Source organism: Camellia sinensis, chromosome 11 (assembly GCF_055761805.1).
Source record: "Camellia sinensis isolate YWXY chromosome 11, ASM5576180v1, whole genome shotgun sequence".
Classification (NCBI taxonomy): Eukaryota; Viridiplantae; Streptophyta; class Magnoliopsida; order Ericales; family Theaceae; genus Camellia; species Camellia sinensis.
The window spans coordinates 130,608,493-130,627,956 of record NC_138971.1 but is presented as its reverse complement, the minus strand read 5'-3'; the positions used below and the strand labels follow the sequence as shown (position 1 = coordinate 130,627,956).

The following is a 19,464-nucleotide window of genomic DNA, read 5'->3' as shown; positions in this document are numbered from 1 at the left end:
TATAAAAGCTGATTGAGATTCACTAATAATCCTTGGCACTATAAGTTTGATTCTGTTTGACAAAACTTTTGCAAGCACTTTGTAAAGCGAACCAATGAGACTAATAGGCCTGTAGTCACTGAGGCAAGTAGGATTATCATTTTTAGGAATCAACGCAACAAAAGAGCTATTAATTCCATGCACCAGTTTAGAGTTTTGATGAAACTCACTCATAAACTGCATCACATCCCCTTTTATTGACTGCCAGCACTTCTGAAACAGCATCAAGTTGAACCCATCAAGCCCAGGAGCCTTGTTTCCATCACAAGTTTTAACTGCTACTAACACTTCTGATTCTAAAAACTCCGCTTCTAAAGCAGCTCTAACCTCATCTCCTCCAATGGATTGAAAGTGGCTAGATAAACTTGGTCTACTGAACCAGGATTCAGAAAAAAGCTTTATGTAATGAAGCAATACCTCAGCCCTTATATCAGCTGGATTCTCCTTTATAACCCCATTAACAGAAAGCAAGCACAAAGCATTTCTATTATTTCTAGATGCAGCCATCACATGAAAGAATTTTGTGTTTTTATCACCTTTCAAAACCCAGTTAACTCTAGATTTCTGTAAACAAACCCATTCCACCATAGTACTTAACTTTCATGCTTCCTCTTTAGCCTCTCTTCTTCTGTTCAACTCTGCCTTTGACAGTGGCCTTTCCTCAGCTGTCAGATCAAGAACATGTAATTCCTCCTCCAAGAGCTTGAGTTTATAATCCACATTTTCAAAAACTTCCTGGTTCCATTGTTTCAGTGCTATTCTAAGGGATTTAAGTTTCCTTAAGCATTGGAAACCAACCCAGCCATCTACAGGAGTTTTCTTCCAAATTTTGTCTACAAAGGATTTGAAAAGAGGATGAAGGGTCCAGGCAATCAGGAATTTGAAAGGCTTTGGACCCCAATCCCTCTCATCTTCCAAGAGCAGTATAGGGCAATGATCAGATAGCCTTCTTGGTAGACCCCATAATTTGAAATTGAACTTCTGCAACCATTCTGGACTAAGCAAAAACCTGTCCAGCCTACTCCATTTATCTCCTTGTTGAGAGTTACACCAGGTAAATTTCCTTCCCAACATTAGAATATCACACACTTCCAGGTTTTCAATTAGTTCATTGAAATCACACATACCTCTATCCCTTCTAGAACAACCCTTTCTTTCAGATATACTTCTAACTTCATTAAAATCACCCCCCAAACACCAAGGTTTTTCACCCCCTGACTTCAGCCTATGCAAAATAGCCCATACCCTACTTCTGCTGGTAACATCATTTGGACCATAAACATTAACAAACACACAATCAAAGCTACCATAAAGAGTACCTGTCAAAAGGATAAAATTCCTATTATAGCAGCAATCCACAAGTTAAAAAACATCTGGGTTCCAAATGCAAAGCAAGCCACCAGCTGCTCTAACTGAATCTACTGCCATGAACTCCATCTTCTCAACCGGCCAACATGATCTAACAAACTCTTCATCAATTGATGTCCTCTTAGTTTCTTGAAGCAGCGCCATATCTACCTTTCTCTCAACAAATAATTTTTTGACTTTCCTTCTTTTAATAGACTGACCAAGCCCTCTTACATTCCATGAAACTAACTTCATTAGAGACCAAATTTTCACCAAAGCAGCGGGTCATCTAAATCAGTCGGTTTGACCACCCCTATTCACCATTTTTTCTTTATCATTTGACTCCAGCTCCATCAACTTGCTAATGACTTCTTTCTCATTACCTTTACATTTCAACCCAAGAACATGCCCTAATTGGAGGGATGCCTCTGCCTCATTGAGTAGAAGCTGCCCACTACCAGCTTTGCTGGCCATTGATAGGGATATTGCTGCAACAGCAGACCGAAACACTGCTCATTTCTTAAGATTCAAAGATGGTCCATCCCCTAGGTGAAGAGATCCTTTCCTCTTACCTTGAAAGTTCAGCGTCCTTTTTGCTTTTCCTTTCTTGTTCACTGTTCTTTTTGGAGCTGGCATTACAGACTTATTCTTGGCCACACTGTTCTTCTCCTTCTCGATTCTGAATTGGGCTTCCAGCACTCCTTCGTTATGAGCAAAATTATCCTTTGTGGGCTGGAACTCGGATATACCTTCCCCAGACAAGCTGGGCCCAAAAAATTTCCACCCTCATCTTGGGCCTTACGTAATAAAACTTCAATGTTAAACCCAGCTCTATGCCTCTCAAACCCACTTAGACTTCTCATAAAACCTGGAGAAACAACTTCTTTAGCCTCAACATTTTGAAGTTGCATAGAGTTTTGCACTAGTGTATCTGACCTTCCCTTGCATGCGTCCCCACTGTTTTTCTTTCCCAAGTTGATGTCAGTCTCTACAACCATAGACCTGCTCCGCCACCTATCTAGATCAGCAGTATCATTATGCCCTTCATGCCTTGTCCCAGACCCTGCTACCTTCACATCACCTTCTCTGTCCAGCTCACCTCTGACCTGGCGTTCCACCTCAGCTTCATCCTCAACCCTCTTGCTCTCCACTTTTGACCTCCACTCCTTTCCTTCACCATTGGAGCTGCGATTATCCCCTTTTTTCTGCAGATTGTAACGCTTACAATGTTGATACAGCATCTCTGATCTAGCCACCTGATCTTCACATATTGTTACTGGGTAAGTTGTCCCCTTGCAGCTTAAGTTGATAATTGTATTAATGAACTCCATACATTTTGTGGCTACCCGTACCTTTCCACAGTGGAATGAGTGCATTCTAAGTATATCATCATCCATGCCAATGACTTCCCCCCACAACCTCCCAATACTATTGAACGTTTTACTATTCCATAGATTGAGAGGCACACCATAACATGTAAGCCAAATCAGCCTCTCATGATTGATAGCCATCCCCTGTTTCCATTCTTTGACTGACTCGCTCCACTCAGAAAGCCAACCCTCCATTTGTTTTGTTTTCTCTTTCATGCTGCCTGCTGAGTCAAAAGTCAGAACTAGATCTCTGCCTCCTCCGTGTCTAACCTGAATGTCACCCCTTCCTTTAATCGGCAGCTCCTCTTTAAACTCTGCCACACGGCTTGATGGCTTAAATCTAACAATCACACTGTTATAGAGCCAACCAATGCCTTCCTCAAAAGCATTTATAGTCATGGTAGTACTGATCTCAAGCCCTCTTCCACTAACAGCTTGTGCATATGACTTCCCCCTTTGGACCATACCTAGAGCTCTACTAGTATTACCAATCGCCCTCCATTCAGTTGGAACTCTGTTAATATGACCAAGCTCCCTCCATCCAACTGATGCTTTTGATAACCTCTGATGTTCTTCCTTACCTTTGGCAAAATCCGCTACTTTTACTTTCAATGCTTTGTTGTCACACCAGAGTCCATGAGCTTTCTGGACTGCCATCTTTGCTGCTACGGGATAGACATAATGTACAAAACCAAATCTGGATCGCGTCAACTTCCGTCTTTTGTTTGGGATGTACACATCCTTTACAATCCCAAAATTGGTGAAGACTTTAAACAACCCTTTTGGATCCATTGATTCTGGCAAATTATCCACGAAAATCGTGTGAATATCAGTATCCATTCTCTGCTCTTGTAACCTTGATCACCATGCTTTCTCAACACCGGCTTCCAACCTCCTTGATTCACCTCCATAACTTTTCAATCCGTAATATATGTATTTGACATAGAAGAGTTAACGCATTGCACATATAGGAACAAGATTCATAAAATGTATAATTTAATGAACAGCTAAGGTTCAATGATAAATTCGTTTTGCATGCAAAAAAAAAAAAAAAACAATCCTCAATTTTATTGAAAACATAATGAGGACGATCCTGAGTTGCCTTCCAGACACGGAGAAATGATGTGACTGCACTATCTTAACTATGCACATGTTGAGAATAACCTTGATAGAATTCAAGAAAAAAAACAAAATGTAAAATCGCACTTGCAAGTTTGTCAGAAATCAAATTTGAGCAAATCTAAGGAAATCTTTGATCATTGTCAAATGAAACAGAGACGCAATAATATATTCTTATCGGTTAAATAGGCTGAATAAAAATGAAATGAAGTTCTATGAGCAATGTGAACTCTGTCATAAATTGCAGCAGTTCCTCTTCATTTTAATGAAGCCCTAAATTTCACAAGAGAAAATTGTGAAAAGTGGATAGATCAAAAAAGTGCAAAAGTAGCAGTGAACTTCCGAAACATTCATCGTTTTATTGCTTGTTTAGCAATGCATGTGTTTTTTTTTTATTGTTTTTTTTTTTTTTTTAATGCTAAAATCTTGACAGAGAGATTCAAATACGAAAGAAGAAAGTTGACTTCTCATATTTACACCTGTTTTTTCTTTTCGTTCTTCTTGTTTCTGCTGCTAAAATTTTGAATGGAGGGCCTATAGATACTAAAGATTTTCACAAAAGTCTGGATCCTTAGAGTTAAAACCCAATTAACAAGTCCTAAATCTGTTCGGAGACACTAATTAAACTACTTTATGTTATATGTATACATAATGAATACAAACTACACCTGCAGAGTATTGGGCTGAAAATGCTGAATCACTACCTTAGTTAAGATGAGAATAACGTTAGGTTGAAGTTCAATAGTTTGAGTGGAAAGGACTTGATATTTCTTCTCCAACTTACGTACAGACGGATACTAAAGTATGAGAAACGAAAAGACATTTCTAAATTTCTGCACATGGCATATAAAGCAAAGGATAAAAGATGATATGACCCAGAAGAAAATGTCTTCATTATTAACTTGTTTGAGGCACCAATTTACTAAACTACTGTTGGGATATTTGATAGAGAAATTATTTAAAATAATGGCAAACAGAAGAAGGATCTCTGTCCTTAAAAATTTCTGTCTCCATGTCCTAAATTATTTACAATCATTAAATATGTCTTGAGATTCTCAAATAATCCAATGGTTATGCGTGATTTGGGACAGAGGACAGAAATTTTTGGAGACAGGGAATCCTTGCTGCAAAGTTAAACACCAATTGTGATCAACATTTCCAAAAAAAAATATGACTTAAAGGGAGGCCAAAGTTTTAATGATTCTTTGCTAGTGTAACCATCCCAAGTATTTCTACCACCTAACTCAACCAGCCTTAATCTGTATTACTTCGGTCAGCCACATGGATCTATTCTTCCATATGGCTCTATTAAAAAAATTCAAAGCCATATTTTGGTCAAAAGAAGTTAATGTTGTTCTTTCTCATCATCTCAACCCAACACAACCTCCCCATTGTTCTATCTCGGATTCATAACTATAGCATGCAGCCAATAATAGAGACAGATATATAGAAAGTGTGCAGTGAGAGATCTTTCTAGGCAACCAGTCTTTACCTAACTCAGCCCAAGCAATGCCCAAAGACTCCCATGCCTTTCTTGGTTGGACCAACCCAACCCGTGATTTCCGTCTTCCTGAATTGGAAGAGCAAGAACAAGTCTAATCTTCGTCTCATAGTTTTCACACCATAGAGTCGGATAAACTCACTCCGTGTAGCATGTAGGCCAAACCATCTCAAACCAATGCCTGATATTCTATGTTGTGTAATTGACATGTAAGAATTCTGATCAACTGAACTAGTTTTAATTGGTTTGTATGATCTTAATATTATTTAGTTGCGAGCTTCTTATTTAGTAGATTGAATTTCTCAAGAGAATTTAATCTTTTTAATTAATCTAATAAAAATTGGGAAGCAAATGGTTAAAGGAAAAATTATCCTATTCATTTATGAAAAATGCTAAAGATGCGCAAAAAAAGTCATTAATCTAATAAAAGTCACCGACGAGCAAAAAAAGTCATTCATTCTGCAGCAGTCTGGTACCTTAAAACTTCTTGATTTGGTGGTGTTTTTTTTGCCTTGTTTATGTTGTCTAGATGTGCTCGGGTAGAAATTTTGTGTGCTTCAGTGTAGAACTGCTGCAGGAATTTTTTTACTATTGTCCGTGTGGGATCGGGTGTAGTCAGAGTGTAAGGCGCCGCCTTGGATATTTTTTATCTGCGTCAAAATTAGTATTTTAGTTTGTTTGAGCAACTAGACTCCCATTCTTTGTATGGTTGGGTTCGGATTCCTGAGAAAACTTAGAATTGATCTTGATTTCTTAAAATTTTGTTTTGAGTGTTTTCTTACTAGTTTTGGATTGAATTGCAAGGAAACATATTTTAACTTAGATTAACTTGATGAAGAACTCAGTGACTATAAATATGTAGAGACTTTTACTCATTGACTGAGCTTTTCAAGTTCTTTTGGTGCTTCACGGGGGAAGGGGTTCTTTGTGTGGCTTTTAGGCCACTTGTTTTTTTTTTGATCAGCAAAAGAAAAGATTTATTGATGAAAGAAGCAAATTACAAGCAAAGATACATCAATAAATCAGGGAAGTGTACAAGCATCATAGCTAACCTTCACAGTCCCAACTAGGTTGGCACCATAAAGGAAGCACAATCATATGCAAGCACTTAACCCAAGATTGGCGAGAAGCCAAATGAAAACGAACATAAAAAAGGAGGTTGGAGACCAAAGTTTCTGCCGTAATCAACTCACATACCAACGCAGACCTTCAAGCAGCCTTTATTAGCCATTCAGCCACCCATCCCAACCCAGACCTTCAAGCAGCCTTTATTAGCCATTCAGCCACCCATCCCAACCCAGACAGAGCAGAACAGATCATTCATCTAGCACCTAAGCATAGCCATTCAAGCATAGCATAGCCAAACACACAGCCAGAGCCTAGCCATTCATTTATCTAACAGCAAGGGCTGCCCAACTCCACCCCTCGCAAACACCACCAGCAGCTTATATGCAATACACCAGCAAACAAGAATTGCAACATCAGCCTCCTGCTGCCCTGTGCACTTTATCAGATTCCAGCCCAAATATCCAAATTTACACTTATTGACAGATCCCATTAATCAACTGAAATGAACACCCAATAGCAACATCAAAAACTATCATCAGCTCTACTGCATGAACACCCTTTTAGGCCACTTGTTGATCCTCAATCTTAGAAAGGGATCAACTAGATGTGTTTGCTATCATTTTTCTTTTTTATTTTTTATTCTTGAAAATAGATAATACGAAACATTATATAAAAAATAAAAACTTGTATAGCAAACTGTTTTTGAGAATTTTTTTTCAAGATAACCATTTTTTAAGAAATAATTTTAAATTGTTTCTTGAATTTTTTAAAATCACTTTCGCACAAAATAAAAACCATGAATGTTTCCGAACTTTTTTTATTAATTTTATTAGTTAAAAAAAAACAAAAAAAAAACGAAAATTTTGAACACAACACCTAAAATGGCCTTAAGCCCAGAATCAATACATAGCCAATTATTGTTCATCCACCACTAGTTAAGTGAACAAGTTATGAAAATACAACATTAAATACACACAAAAACAGAAACAAAAAAAAACAAAAAAAAAAAACAGTAAAGCATAAGTGAGTCCCATGCTATGCCTCTTATTAATTCAAACATAGTAGCAGCAAGACAATCTACTTAGAATCAAACTCTCTGATTGATCATCTAAGCACTTGAAATTATGTAATTGGCTGACAAGTTCTTGATGAATTCCACAACAACTGTGACAGAGTTGTTAGCAGCAAGAGAAATGAAAGTAGCAGCCTCATTGGACTGGGCAGAACCGCCACCGGCCAAGTCGGAGAGAGCCCTGATGGTGATGAAAGTTATTCTTTGTTGAAAACAAATGAGTGCCACAGCTGCACTCTCCATGTCAACTGGGCTCACATTGAATTTTCTATATAAGAAGTTTCTATAAGCTGCATTGTCTAGGTATATGCTTGCACTAGTTCCTCTTAGGACTCTTGTCACCTTTGGTGTCTCAGACAAACATGTTGTTGAGTTTAGGCAGCCCTCTAGTTCCAAACTCTAAATGATCAAACAAGGTAGACGGGTTTAAGAAGTCAGCTGTTGGGGTTTTATGTGCACAGAATGTGATTATAGAATTAGACTCGTGTGAGAGGGATATTGTGATTGAATTCTGTGTACTTCAAAAATTTGTTAATGGAAATTCATTATGTAATCCACACAATTAGAACCAGTTTAGTTATCTTTTCATTTTCTCCATTTTTTATTTTTGGGATTAGTTTCTCTATGTGCTATGTGCTCACTTTGGGTTCATTTTGATAATTTCAAGCATTTACCATATCAGCAATGCTAGGTATCATGAAAAATCTTTCATGAAAATGATCATGAAAGATTTGTGACCTTTGGATTACACTTACAATAAAGCACCACACAATAATCAAGGTAATCTAAGGGTCACAAATTTTTCATGACCCTTTTCATGACAAAACTTTCATGATCTCTAACATTTCTCTTACCATATGGTGCTCTTCAAGTAGATCGTTTATCTTATATTTTTTTTTTTTTTTTGATCGGCAAAGAAAAATTCCATTAAATATGAAATTTGAAGGTACAAGGAGATAAAACGCATTGAGAGAGATTCGAAGAGTAAAAATTCACTCTCCTACTACTGCTACTCGCGTTCTTACAACCAACCTCTTAGCCTCACGGTTTTAAATTTTAAAAAGCAACTAGAGAAAAAAAAGAAAAAAGAAAAGAGTAAAATAAAACACACTCTTGAGCCCCCACCTAACACCTAACACACAGCTATACACCCCACATCTAACTAAGACACTTGATACACTCTTGAGCCACACATTCTTACACCCTACACCATTGTCGGACTGCCTCGCGCCTGACTCTCTTGGGCACTCAACCTCCACAATTGCCGGACACACAGGCTCCATTGCCGTCGAGAACTACCTGTCTCGAACCACCATTGCCGGACACCCACGTCTTGCTCTCGACTGGGCTGCTGTCACTACGCCTTGCTCTCTACGCTTGAGTCTGTATCATTGCTGCCGGACACTCAGGTTGCTGCCGAGAACCACCTGTGACTTCAATACCTGCTGGTTTCTCCTCCTTGAGTCAACAAATTCCTTGCTCTCGACTTCGACCTCTGCCGGAGCTGCTACTGGTGCCTCCTTTTTTGCTGCTGCTACCTTCTTCTTTGGTTCTTCTTCAGCAGCCACTGGTTCGGTTCTTCTTCACAACGCTTCTGCCCTGAAAATCCAGTTTCCATCTTAAATTTCTCCCACGGTTTTCCTCTCCCAAACACCTCCCTCGGTTGATCCTCACCAACACGCTGAACAGACCCCTCTTTGTAGACCCGGCTCCATTCTCCTCTTAACCGAACACAAGCTCCGACCACCATAAAGTTGAACAAAAATCACCCCTCAAACTCCCACTCACACGGAGCGCTCAAATGAAGATCTTAAACAACTCTGGATCCTCCACCCCTCAAACTCCCGCTCGCAGAGAAGTGCCCGAATGAAGTTCCTGAACCAACCCACCCATGGTCAACGCAACTCCCGTAAACCGAAATCCAAGGCCGAAACTGAACCCCATGGCCGAAGCACCACTACCACCGAACCTCTTCAATCTAAGAAAGAATCCGCCAAACCCACCTAACAAAGCTGTGAAAACAATCACCCAAAACAAAGAGCATCCTAGGCAAATCTAGAGATTAGATCTGAATAGGAGAAAAAGGGAAAACAAATGGGAGCTCAAGATTATTAGGAGAAAAAAACACTAACACAAGAAGAAAAGTTAGCCCAGCCAACCGCCATGGCCAAAGGCGGTGACCGGTTGGCCAGCGGTGAGGCCAGAGATGGAGGTTTTTTAGAGAGAGTTTTTTAGAGAGTTGTATAGATTCAACACTTAACATTAACATGGCATCAATCTGATGATCGTTTATCTTATATGACACTAGTAGTCACGGAATTGGATCACATTTGTATGACTACTGATATTCAATTAATTTGATAATCTACAAAAATAATTCATAGATAACTGATTAGTTGGGCCCGGAGTCGATTCACAACCTAGACCCTCCAATCCTAGAGGAAAGTGTTTTTTAGAAATAAAAACAACAAATTCTTTTAAAACACATGGTATTTTTATTTTTGTACCAATATTTTTAAGAGAAAATTAGTGAAAAATCCAATTTAAAGAGGGTGTAAAGCATTAGATCCAAGGTAAAATATTATTTGGTAATAACGACGTGTTAGAAAAGTCGCAGGCGCTGGAAAAATCTTCAAAAAATTTCACCGACGTCGAAAAAGGAGCCAGAAAATTGGCCGGAAAAGTCGTTGGCAGCAGCAAATGGTGGTGGTGAGATAGTGAAATGTGTAATATTCAACAGACAAATAGTTTGGTGAATTTTAACAGATAGACAGATTAGATGATTTCAAAAAATAGATAGATAGGTTGATTTCGACAAATAATTATCCTTTTGAACAAATTGTATATTTTGGCCCAAAAAAAATTACAATTTTGACCTTGACCTAAAAAATTAATAAATTGACTTATAACCAGAATGTCCTATTTTTAAACCAAACTAAAAAAACAAATTTTTGATGTTAAATTCTATGAAGTGGATGTGCCATAGCCTTTCCTTGTTTTATTTCGTGAAGGAGCATACTATTCCTAGTCCGTCTTGGTGTGCTGCTAGACAGTCTAATTAGGTTCGTGGGCCACGGCTGTTTTTGATCCATTCATTAATTTTTGTAGGTCTTTTTGCCTAAATTATTCATAAAAAAATAAAAATAAATAAATATATCAAATTAATCTATCAATCATAATTATATTATTTCATTATATTTATTTTCAAACAAAATCGACTGTTTATTATCAAACTCATACTTACCATCTATTTTTTTGTTTTATTTTTATTTTTGAAAAAAAATTGTAATAACATAATATATGAATTTTATACATAGAAATTACAAAATAAATAGATTCAATTATTAAAATAGAACTCGTGGTAAGTCTCAAGAGCCCAACTGGATGGATAGTGTATTCAATAATCCCAAAGTATCATGTGACATTGTTTACATGATACTCTCAACTAAAACAATAACAACTCACCTTTGTTAGGTAGTTGGGAGACAATGACATCGTATTTAATATGTTTTCTAATTTTTTATTTGTTAAAAATATCATTTAAACAATATTCCATAGTACTCCGAACTGTGCAACTGGACAATTAAAAAAAATGAGAAAATAATTGTGAGGAGGCTTACCTCAAGGTTTTTGGATAATTCAAAGTAATGGGAATCAACTGGGATCCAAAAGGCATGTTGCCTTTCCTCAGGAGTTCCATCAATGGGGAAAACTTCCTCTGGTTGGTACCAAACATTGTTGAGGAAGTTGTCATGTAAGTTGCATTCTGTTACATTTGTTGCATAATTTGCATACTTTATGTATCCAATTTCTCTTGTGTAGTCTCCATTCTCTTCCAGTGATAGTTCATCTTCAGGCCCATCTCCATACCTCTGCATGATTTCAAGTTTTGAGTTTAGTAAAGACAACTATTATTTACAAAGAAAATCAGTGCACAGAATGCAAAAGTTCTCACATAAAGGTGGGGTAAAACCTAAACAATGGTAGCAAATGAAATCAATCATTTTATTATTATCTTCTTGTAAGTTGTAAAATAGAAACCGTTAATTCTAAATACAAATAAATATTTATTAGAGGATGATATAATGAGTGTTTTTAATAGTGATAAGAGTGTTGTTAATAGTGCCTCGTCATGGGCCCATCTATTGGTTTGCCTACGATCTTGTCCCGTGGGAAGCAGCCCATCGGGCCAACCCTTGAGCCCATTAGAAATTATGAAAACATTATGGAAAAAGTAGAAAATTAATTTCGTCTGAGCCAAACCCATTGTGTAAGGCTTATGCTTAAGATTTTGACCCATGATCCAGTTCGGCCCGAGCTCGTTAAAAAATTATATTGGGCTTGGCCAATAGGCTTGATCTCTATTTTTTTTCCAACCTAGCCCGACTAGACACTACTTTGTGTGCACATAAACAGACTTTTTTAGTAATTTTTTGATTTTTTAATTAAAATATGATATAAAAAAAATTAATATATTTGGGATGACTTTTTGACTTTTTACGAAAAGATATGCAAAAAGTAGAGAGAAAATGAAATATTTGACTTTTTTGTATGGATTGTTGGCTTTTTGATTTTTTTAGTAACTTTTTGACTTTTTTTGCTAAGAAGGTCACTTGCCAAACGAGGCCGTTTGAGAAGTGAGTTAGCTTTTTAGCTTTTTGGGTATTCTAGCTTAGAGCTAAAAAGTCTCGTTTAGAAAGGATTTTTTTGATTTTTTTAACTTTTTGTGAGAGAAAAAACATAATAATTACAGGTTGAATGTAAATGTTTTGCCTTATTAAGCTAAAATCCATTTTTTCTTTTTATGACTAAAATAATCCAAACCCAACCCAACATTTCTTCTCAAACAGAGGCTAATGCATATCATTTTGAATGTTATGACCACCAAATTTAGTCATACACACACACACATATATATATATATATATATATATATATATATATATATATATATATATATTTTGGGGTTACAAATAGGCCAAAGCCAAGGGGGGCATTCGCTTAGGGGTTCTCAATCTTATGAGTACTTATTTGTTAAAAACATAAAATATTGAGTTTTACTATTTTAACTAAGAAAAATGATTGAGAGTATTAAAAGTGATGCTCTAATAACACCACTAATAATATGGTAGTAGGCCCCATCCACTGCCTATGGCTTTTTTTTTTTTTTTTTTTTTGACATTCTCAATGCATTAGTATTATTGGTGATTTTTTTTTTAATGGTATGAATCATTATTGTTTAACTAATAATTATCAAGTTATGACATCGGCTTAACTGCCAAAGGAGGATAAATATAGAATGGTATCCTATACAAGATTAGTTAGACACATTCATGATCAAAACTGCTGGAGAGGATCTCTATATCCATATAATATAGCCCCACTCTCTAAACGTGACCAATGCTCCATAAATTAATTGTCTTCCCATTTGAGACTTTGATCTCCAAACTCACATTTTATTATTATTTGATTTCCTTTGCAGTTAATGTCTCGTTTAGGAACATATTTTTTTAGTAATTTTTTAGTTTTTTTACTAAAATATAATATAAAATAGCCAATATATTTTGAATGACTTTTTTATTTTTATGAAAAGATGTGTAAAAAGTAGAGAGAAAAAAAAAATTTGACTTTTTTTATATAAGTTATGGGTTTTTTTATTTTTTTAATAATTTTTAACTTTTAGACTAAAAATTAATATTGTCAAACGAAACCTAAAGCTAGCTAGGTGTTGTGTTGGTGTAGGAGGAGGGGTTTATTACCTGCCAATTCCAAAGTGTTGGGTATACCTCTTTATTGGAGTGTGGGACCCAATTGGTTTGTTAAAGAATTTTAATTTGACTTGGTTTAGGTATAATATATTTTTATATATTATATTTGTGGAGATCCAATCCAATTTAGAAATAACTAAGGTTTGATAATAAACCCTAGATCCACAATATTATGATTGGCATTATCTTTCCCAAAAAGAAAAAGTGCAGCCGTTGTTTTTTGCTTGGGAGGTTGCAGCACAATTTTGATCAATTGTTGGTGGGATTTGCTTTGTGGAACAACAAGAAGTTGGTGCATCTTTGTTTGGATGCTTTGGTGAAATTGATTTGGGTCGTTATTTTGGGTCTTCTTCAACTCTAGTTCTGAAGATTTTGGTTCATCTATTTGGTGAGGTCTTTCCTCTTATTTATTTGTTATCATTTGGAATTCACCTAAGGGTGGTTTTGTGAGACCATTAGTGTCTCGTTTGTAATCGTTTGGAACTTATTTGGTTGATAGTGGAATCGGATTTCGATCCCGTGGACGTACCTCACATTGAGGGAACCACGTAAAAATTTTTGTGTTGCCTTTGATTTAATTTTTCCGCATTAGTTTTTATTCTCATTGATTGATTTACTTGTGGGGAATCACATATTTTCCCTAACAACTGGTATCAGAGCTTACGATTTATTTGGTATTTATTTGTGTAAATCAATGGAGGGGAATGTGGGTCGTATGTCTAGCTTCAATGAAAGTAATTGGGTAACTTGGAAAACTAAAATGAAGGACCTATTATTTTGTAAAGATTTGTATGGACCCATTGAGGGTGTTAGTGGCAAACCCGAGGGTATGAAAGATGATGAATGGAATAGGCTTAATCGAAAAGCTATTGGTGTTATCCGTCAATGGATTGATGGCAGTGTGTTTCATCATGTTGCTACTGAAACTTCAGCACATGATTTATGGAAAAAATTAGAGAGCCTTTATGATAGAAAATCAGCCACAAATAAAGCTTTTATATTTCGTAAGTTGGTTAATTTAAAATATAAAGAGGGCAGCCCTATTCCGGAACATCTGAATGAAATAAAGAGTATTGTTAACCAACTTGCCTCTATGAAAATTGTTTTTGATGATGAGTTGCAGGCTTTGATGCTACTTAGTTCTTTGCCCGAAAGTTGGGAGACTTTGGTTGTGACCGTCAGTAATTCGGCACCTGATGGAGTTGTCACAATGGGCCAAGTCACTAGTAGCCTGTTGAATGAAGAAACTAGAAGAAAATCAGCGGGTTCCTCTCATTCAAAAGCATTTGTTGTGAAAGGCCGAAGAAAAACAAGGGGGAGGAGTAAGACTCCTCATGGTCGTGATCAAAGTCGTGGCAAATCAAAAGATGGTTTTTTTTCAAAGAAAGACATTGAGTGCCATTATTGCCATGAGAAATGGCACATGAAGCGGGAATGCCAAAAGCTCAAGAATAAGGAGAAAAGGCGTGACAAAAGTGTAGACAAGAAACAAGAAGACACAACGGCAGTTACTACCAATGGTGATCTCATGGTCGTTTGTGAAGATGATTGTATCAATTTTGTGGGCCAAGAGAGCAATTGGGTGATTGATTCCGGTGCTTCTTTTCATGTGACTTCTTGAGTTGATTTCTTCACTACCTACACCGAAGGAGATTATGGTTCTGTTCGAATGGTTAATGAAGGTTTGTCCAAGATTATTGGTAAGGGTGATGTTTGCTTGGAAACAAATTTGGGCTGCAAGTTGTTGCTTAAAGATGTGAGAAATGTTCCCGACATTCGCCTCAATTTGATCTCTACTAGGAAGCTAGATGATAAAGGCTTCAACAACAAATTTGGTGATGGAATATGGAAGCTCACAAAAGGTTCTTTGGTGGTGGCTAAGTGCAAGAAGACTCATACACTTTATTCGATACAAGGAAAAATTTGTAAAGGTGTTGTCAATGCACTTCAAGATGATACTTCTACCAAATTGTGGCACAAGCGGCTTGGCCATATGAGTGAAAAGGGGCTGCAAGTTTTGTTCAAAAAAGAGCATCTACCCGGTTTGAAAGGAACACATCTTAAAATTTGTGTTCATTGTTTGGCGGGTAAACAACATAGAGTTTCTTTTCATAAAAATGTTGCTTCTAGAAAAGAAAATGTTTTGGAGTTGATTCATTCGGATGTTTGTGGTCCTTTAAAAGTTAGAACACATAGTGGTGCACTTTATTTTGTCACTTTCATTGATGATTATTCAAGAAAAATTTGGGTTTTTCTACTAAAAACTAAAGATCAAGTTCTAGAAGTATTTAAGCACTTTCAGGCCATGGTTGAAAGAGAAACAGGGCAGAAATTGAAGTGTATCCGATCAGACGATGGTGGTGAATACATTGGGCCATTTGATGAGTATTGTTGCAACCAAGGTATTCAGCATCAAAAGACAGTTAAGAAGACTCCTCAACAAAATGGAGTTGCTGAGAGGATGAACCGTACCATTGTGGAAAGACCAAGGTGTTTGCTTTCACAAGCTAAATTGCCAAGATCCTTTTGGGGTGAGGCATTGAAGACAACGGTTGACGTGATCAATTTGTCTCCTTCCTATCCTTTGAATGGTGATGTTCCAGAAAGAGTTTGGACCGGTAAAGATGTGTCTTATGAGCACTTGAGAGTGTTTGGTTGCCGAGCTTTTGTTCACATTCCAAAAGATGAGAGGTCCAAGCTTGATAGTAAGTCAAGACAATGTATTTTTCTTGGCTATGGGCGTGATGAATTTGGGTATAGATTGTGAGATCCGGTCGACAAGAAAGTCATTCGAAGCCGTGATGTTGTGTTTCTTGAAGACCAAACAATTGAAGACTTTGGCAAAGGCGATCAACCGGAGCCAAAAGCTAGTGATCTTATTGACATGGATTTATCTCCTTCATCTTCAGTTGATGATGAAAACGGGGGAGATGTACAACCTTCAAGAAAGTATCCTCCTAATAAATTTGTGTTGATTTATGATCAAGAGGAGCCTGAGAGCTACCAAGAAGCAATTGAGCATGTAAAGAAAGGTGATTGAAAAAAGGCCATGAACGAGGAGATAAATTCCTTGCTTGAAAACTAGACTTATGATTTAGTGAAGTTGCCTAAAGGGAGGAAAATTTTGAAAAATAAATGGGTTTTCAAATTGAAGAATGATAGCAATAATCTGAGGCACAAGGCACGTCTTGTAGTGAAAGGCTTTGGGCAAAAGAAAGGTATTGATTTTGATGAAATTTTCTCACCGGTTGTAAAGATGTCTTCTATTCGGGTTGTACTTGGCATGGCTGCAAGTATGAACCTTGAAGTTGAGCAACTTGATGTGAAGACCGCATTTCTTTATGGTGATCTTGACGAAGAAATTTACATGGAGCAACCGGAAGCTTTGTGGAAAAAGGGAAAGAGAAATTTGTTTGCAAATTGAAGAAAAGTTTGTATGGTTTCAAGCAAGCCCCGCGACAATGGTACAAAAAATTTGACTCTTTCATGATGAATAATGGTTTTTCTAAAACCACTTCGGACTATTGTGTGTTTATGAAAAAAATTTCGGATGGCAAATTTATTATTTTTTTGCTTTATGTTGATGACATGTTAATTGTAGGTCAAGATTCTACCATGATAAACAGGTTGAAATTGGAGTTGAGCAAGTCTTTTGCTATGAAAGATTTGGGACCGGCAAAGCAAATTCTTGGTATGAAAATTGTTCGTGATCACAAAGAAGGGCTGATTTGGTTGTCTCAAGAAAGCTACATTGAGAAAGTTCTTGAGAGGTTCAACATGAATAAAGCAAAGCCGGTTGGTTGTCCACTTGCGGGTCACTTCAAGCTTAGTTCGAATCAATGTCCTACAAATGAGAAAGACAAAGAAGAGATGTTGAAAGTTCCTTATGCTTCAGCAGTTGATTCTTTGATGTACGCCATGGTTTGTACAAGGCCGGAAATTGCTCACGCCGTTGGTGTGGTGAGTCGGTTTCTCTCTAATCCGGGTAAAGAACATTGGGCAGCGGTAAAATGGATTCTAAGATATCTTCGAGGGACTTCGAAGGTGTGTTTGTGTTTTGGGGATGGTAAGCCGATGCTTGATGGGTTCACAGATTCTGACATGGCCGGTGATATTGATTCTAGGAAATCTACTTCGGGGTATTTGATGACTTTTGCGGGGAGAGCTGTGGCATGGCAATCTAAATTACAAAAATGTGTTGCTCTCTCAACTACCGAAGCTAAATTTATTGCTATTACAGAAGCTTGCAAAGAAGAGTTATGGTTGAAGAAATTTTTGCAAGAATTGGGTTTAAAGCAAGAAAGGTATGTGCTTTATTGTGATAGTCAAAGTGCTATTCACTTAAGTAAAAATTCTACTTTTCATTCGAGATCGAAACACATTGATGTGAGATACCATTGGATTCGTGATGTGTTAGATTCGAAATTGTTGCAACTCGAAAAGGTTCACACAGGTGATAATATTTCAGATATGTTGACAAAGACTTTGTCGAGGGACAAACATTTGAAGTGTCAAACTTTGACGGGTATGGTTGATATCTCCACCTAAGTCGGTAGGGGGAGAATACAAAGAGCAGTATGGGACCAATACTGAGGAATGGAAACATCCCCTATATCAGACTTGGGTTTGCATTCCCTGCTATTCCATAATGCACTATTCCTTCCACTTCAAATAAACTCACCAATAGCTGTGTTGTTATCCCTGCATTTATCTTTAATATATATACACAAATGCCAAATTATTTATAAAAAATAGAAATATAAAAGAACATAAATGTTAAGTGTACAGAATTAAAATATAGAAAAATGCATGGAAAGTGAATTTCATGACCTTTGATTCACTTTAAGCATGGCTCACGCAATAGGATGAATTTGAATTATAAAGTGGACTTTGAATTTACTTTTTGTGCTCTAATTTGTGTATAAAGAACTCTCAATTATGTACCATGCCAAGTCCAGTCATGACCAATACGACATCCTTTTCATCAATTTTTCCGAATCAAAATCTCCTTCCTTCAAAAAAAAAAAAAAAAGAAAGAAAGAAACATGAAATCATAATTCTAAAAACCGGCCGATACGCTACGTATCGGCTGGTTTGTATCGGAAAAATAGAGCACCGCAACAGATATAGGACGGTATAGTGCTGAAATCGAAAATCGCAGGAAAATCAGCCAAGTCCCGATACGTAGCAGTCTGTAACCGTTACACAAGCCACGATGGGTCAATACTCACCGGTTTGGACCAGTACATGAAAGAAAAAGCTGAAAAACCTGTGAAATGATTTTTAAAACTTCATCGCCATGACACCCGATTCCCGATACATACCGACCTACCGACATCGATACTCCGCGATCGATACCATTACGTTACCCGATACCGCGATTTAGAACCATGCATGAAATGCAAAGTAAGTAAGAAAAGGTAATTGAACCTAGGCTAAAATGGAGTGATCTAGGAAATTTTTTTTATTTTCAAGGGAACACTTACCTTGAAAATCTATGGTAAGGTTGGAAGATGTGAAGCTTGGAGATTGAAGAAGAGGGTTCATCTCAAATAGGTTTGGAATAACCAACCCTAGATAAGGGCCATTCTTGTTAGCCTCACTTATCATTTTTTGAGTCTCTCCATTTAAAACTCCATTTGTTTCTTGCAGGGTGCTGAGTGTGATGATGAGGACATAAACAAATACAAAAATAGATTTAGCAGCTGAGGCTTCCATCACTCTGAGAGAGAGAGAGAGAGAGTTTAGAGTTGAGAATTGAGGAGCTTAGGAAGCAACATTTATATAGTAGAAGAAGAGATCATACAAGTAAATAGCCATGTGTCCATGTGAAATGCGTGCCTTAATCAGTAGTTAATAAGTTGGGGTTTGATAATTCATTCAGTATCTAAAACTAAATTTATGAAGTGAAGATTAATTAAGTCATTTGATAATCACAATGTATGACTTACAAATTTAAGTAACATTTAAAATATAGATTAAAAGTTCAAAACAATTTAAACAGCAGGATTCTTATTTAATTCTAATTGTTTATGTATAAATATTGACTAGTACTGTTATAACCACATCATCATTGTTGTCACCCCATTACCCTACCATTGTAGCTGCTGCCATTGTCATTAGCTCTCCACTACTACTATCATCACTTCCACCCAGTGGCGGAATCAGAAATTTAATTCA

General features: G+C 36.9%; 1 protein-coding gene and 1 pseudogene across 2 annotated transcripts; both read right to left on the bottom strand.

The window, feature by feature from the left end:
* Nucleotides 1–639: 639 nt before the first annotated feature.
* Nucleotides 640–1,551, bottom strand: LOC145802625 (uncharacterized). The gene is made up of 2 exons (XM_082895384.1): nucleotides 1,440–1,551; nucleotides 640–1,358 (listed from the first exon to the last, which is right to left on the bottom strand). Exons 1-2 carry the CDS (start codon nucleotides 1,549–1,551, stop codon nucleotides 640–642), a joined length of 831 nt encoding a protein of 276 aa, XP_082751510.1.
* A 5,905-nt stretch (nucleotides 1,552–7,456) lies between these two features.
* Nucleotides 7,457–18,996, bottom strand: LOC114295290 (bark storage protein A-like; annotated as a pseudogene). The gene is made up of 6 exons (XR_014344607.1): nucleotides 18,771–18,996; nucleotides 18,229–18,296; nucleotides 17,852–17,995; nucleotides 13,276–13,328; nucleotides 11,137–11,388; nucleotides 7,457–7,915 (listed from the first exon to the last, which is right to left on the bottom strand). The product of XR_014344607.1 is annotated as a bark storage protein A-like (transcript).
* Between the last annotated feature and the right edge of the window lie 468 nt (nucleotides 18,997–19,464).